The following is a 3,201-nucleotide window of genomic DNA, read 5'->3' as shown; positions in this document are numbered from 1 at the left end:
AAAAAAAACTTCGTGCTTATTTCAGCAATTCACAAATGGCTGAACGTTTCGCAATGTCTCTCTCTCTCAATTCATGTGGGACCCAATTTCCTACCTTCTGGATCATTTCCATTGCTTTTAAACGTTTGCTACATCGATATTTAATGTTTCCGACAACTCTCTTTGAGCGTCTGACATGAATCTTCTTGAAATAAGGTCAAGGTCAAGGTATCGCGGATGTCTCACCTAATTGGTATATTTATCCCTCATAAATTTAAAATGTAAAATTTTTTAAGAATATAAGTTACGAGAATTTTTTACTGAAGGACTGTCTTATTAATGAATTAATGCTTTAAATATATAATACCATGAACATATTTAAATCATCCTCATTTTTCTTCAAAGCACTCTCTAAAATTTTTAACTTCTTTGTATAAATTTGAATCTCTTTATGAAGAATCTCTATAACTCGTTGCGCATCCCTAATTTGATGTTCACGCGCGTATCGTGTTTCTCTTATCGAAAATGCCAAGTCATACATTGTTTTATCACATCCTGGTGGACATACGTTTTCATCGAAATAAATTAATTCGGATTCTCCATTATCGACACCATCCATTTCCTCTGAATCCGTTTCGGTAGTTGTAGTAGTTTCTAGAGTAATAATAAATAACCATTAATACACTTTAATTATTAATATTGTATAAAGTGTGCCAAAAGTCTGGATACAATTTAATGCCTCATAAATAAAGCATTTTTGAGAAAAATGTCTCATACACAAAAGTTATAAGGTTTTATATTACATTTTTGTTCGTTGTGTGACAGAATGACGTGTTACTTATTTATTACATATCTGACGTTATATAATTATTGTGTGACATCAAAAATTTTTATTTTATCTAACTTCATATTATTGACGATTTTACCATAATCTTTGACATGGATCTCTTTATTTTGTAGACGCAGAGAATAACGAGATATCTTCGCAATCGGTGTCATCCAATCGCTTCACGGGTGATTTTGTTTCTCTCATCAACTTACTCTTATTAGCCTTTATACCTTCTCTTAATATATTTTATAAAGTTTTAATAAGTGTATCAAACGGCAATATTCATTTGGCAATTCAAAATGTGGACATAAGACGTCTTAAAGATATCTTAAAGATTACTTTAATATATCAGGAGACTTGTAGTGTCTTTCAGTTTTTGAACATGGCCGGAGACACTACCGCGTCTCCTGATTAGACATATTTTATTTGTTTTTATATGCTAAAGCCGCTGTATTAGTTTTGGTACTGAGTTTAGAAATACCTTGTATGTGATTATGTATGAAACATTTTTATTGAATATCTCTTAAAATATTCTTATTACCATCGTCTTCTTTCGCTTCTTTATATTTCTTCTTCAATATTCTACGTAAAAAGTTACGGAACTTGTTATCATTTATTCTATGCATGTATTTGATAAAAGAATCCTTAATCTGAACACGTAATTCTGTAATTTCCTTCGTTTTAATGTCAACTTTATCGAATGCTGTTTGTATCTGAAAATATTAATTATATAATTTTTACATACACAGCCAACATTAATCATTTATGAAAAATTTGATTTATTTTCCCAATGTGTTTTATATTCCGAAGCAAAAAAATTTTTATAGAATGTTCAAATATTTTTATAAAATGTTTAAATTAATGTTCAGAATGTTAAAGTGTTCAGAATGTTGTACACATTTCTTGTATCACGAAAATCATTATGACTAACCTTTTGTCTCACTGTTGTGACTTCTTCTGATCTACACTTAACTTGGTCATGCAATGCATTTTCCATTGTTTCATATTCTTTTAAGATAATGTATTCTTGACGGAGTGTCAATAAAAATAAATTAACATTGACATTTTCGGTAACGATGTTTAATCTATCATTTTCTAATTTATCTAACTTCTTATCTATATTTTCGCAATTGGTTTGTATGCGTCTTAATATGCAATCCTGTTCATATATTTTTCGTAATGTACGAGAAAATTTCATTTCTCGTTCCCACGAATTCTCAATGTCATCGCTTAAATAAAATAATTTCATGTTATCTTGGACAGAAGGTTGGATCTTTATTTTCTTCTCTATAACAGAAAATAATATGAATTTCTATTAAAAAAGTCTATATACACAGACATATAAAGTCTTTTTATTACCAAGCAATCCGCTAGAAGTTCTTGAAGTTTCTGGAAACATCTCATCTAGAAGTAGTACTTCATATTCTTCGTCTGGACAATCAGATATCTGCTCTGGCAAAATTGTTGTTTGTCTTTGCTTATCTCCCTTCACTGTGTATTCTTCAACCTATATATGTGGAAAAATTAAAGCCCATTACACACAAAATAACATAAGCTGCATAAACATAGCATAAGGCTGAATTGATAAGTATTTTATTAATATATAAACATCCGCTAAACACAAATTAGTAACAGTAATATATACTACTCAACAAAATCTAGGGAACACTTTTGAATACGCTAAAAATTAGGCAATATTCAGAATATCTTAACTCGGTAAAAAATCATCGTAGACAAAAAATTAAAAAAGCATTTTAGAGGTTGAAATCTTTACTTTTGAAATCTGTAATTGAAATTTTAATTTGACTGATACTTTACGGAGTTGTAATGGACACAAATGGATATCCGTCAAATCTAAAAATTTTTCACAAATTTTACAAAGTCTATGACGTGAGGTAAAAATTACACGAAAATGCGATTTGCAACAGTTGAAAGAGCGAATCTTTACTTTTAATTTGTCTTTTTTATTGAATGTTGTACGATTTTTTTCCATCAAGTTATTAAACGATCAAGCAAAAATGATCATTTTTGCTTCAACGTTCAATATAACTCGGTGAAAAAAATCGTACAACTAATAAAAAAGAAAATTTTTTTTAATTGTCTCAGGTTGCATTACTTTGATGACCCTGTGTATCATCTATGTTTAATATTAGGTGAAAAAATAAGGATAAAACGATACACGAAGGCAGTCGAGTAACGTTTCTGAATGCAGCCTTATCGATGTGCTACTAGTGAAAATTCCGATGAAAAAAAGTAACTCAAAAGTAACTTATAACTAATTTAAAGTTACTTTTTCAGTAACTGTAACTGTAATGAATTACTTTTGAGAGTCAATAACTTGTAACGGTAATTAATTACTTTTTGAAAGAGAAAAACTGTAACTGTAATTAATT

The 3,201-nt window shown here is 29.3% G+C and overlaps 1 protein-coding gene across 1 annotated transcript; it reads right to left on the bottom strand.

Annotated features, from left to right (window-relative positions):
• Positions 1-1,819: 1,819 nt before the first annotated feature.
• On the bottom strand, positions 1,820-2,315 carry LOC108782744 (uncharacterized; the record flags this gene model as incomplete). The annotated part of the gene is made up of 3 exons (XM_018551102.1): positions 1,820-1,834; positions 1,866-2,095; positions 2,168-2,315. Coding segments are annotated over 3 exons (393 nt in total), but the record flags the coding sequence as incomplete, so codon positions are not given.
• Positions 2,316-3,201: the final 886 nt, after the last annotated feature.

This window comes from Cyphomyrmex costatus, unplaced genomic scaffold (assembly GCF_001594065.2).
Source record: "Cyphomyrmex costatus isolate MS0001 unplaced genomic scaffold, Ccosl1.0 C2354585, whole genome shotgun sequence".
In the NCBI taxonomy this organism is placed as follows: domain Eukaryota; kingdom Metazoa; phylum Arthropoda; class Insecta; order Hymenoptera; family Formicidae; genus Cyphomyrmex; species Cyphomyrmex costatus.
This window is presented reverse-complemented; position numbering and strand designations above follow the sequence as displayed.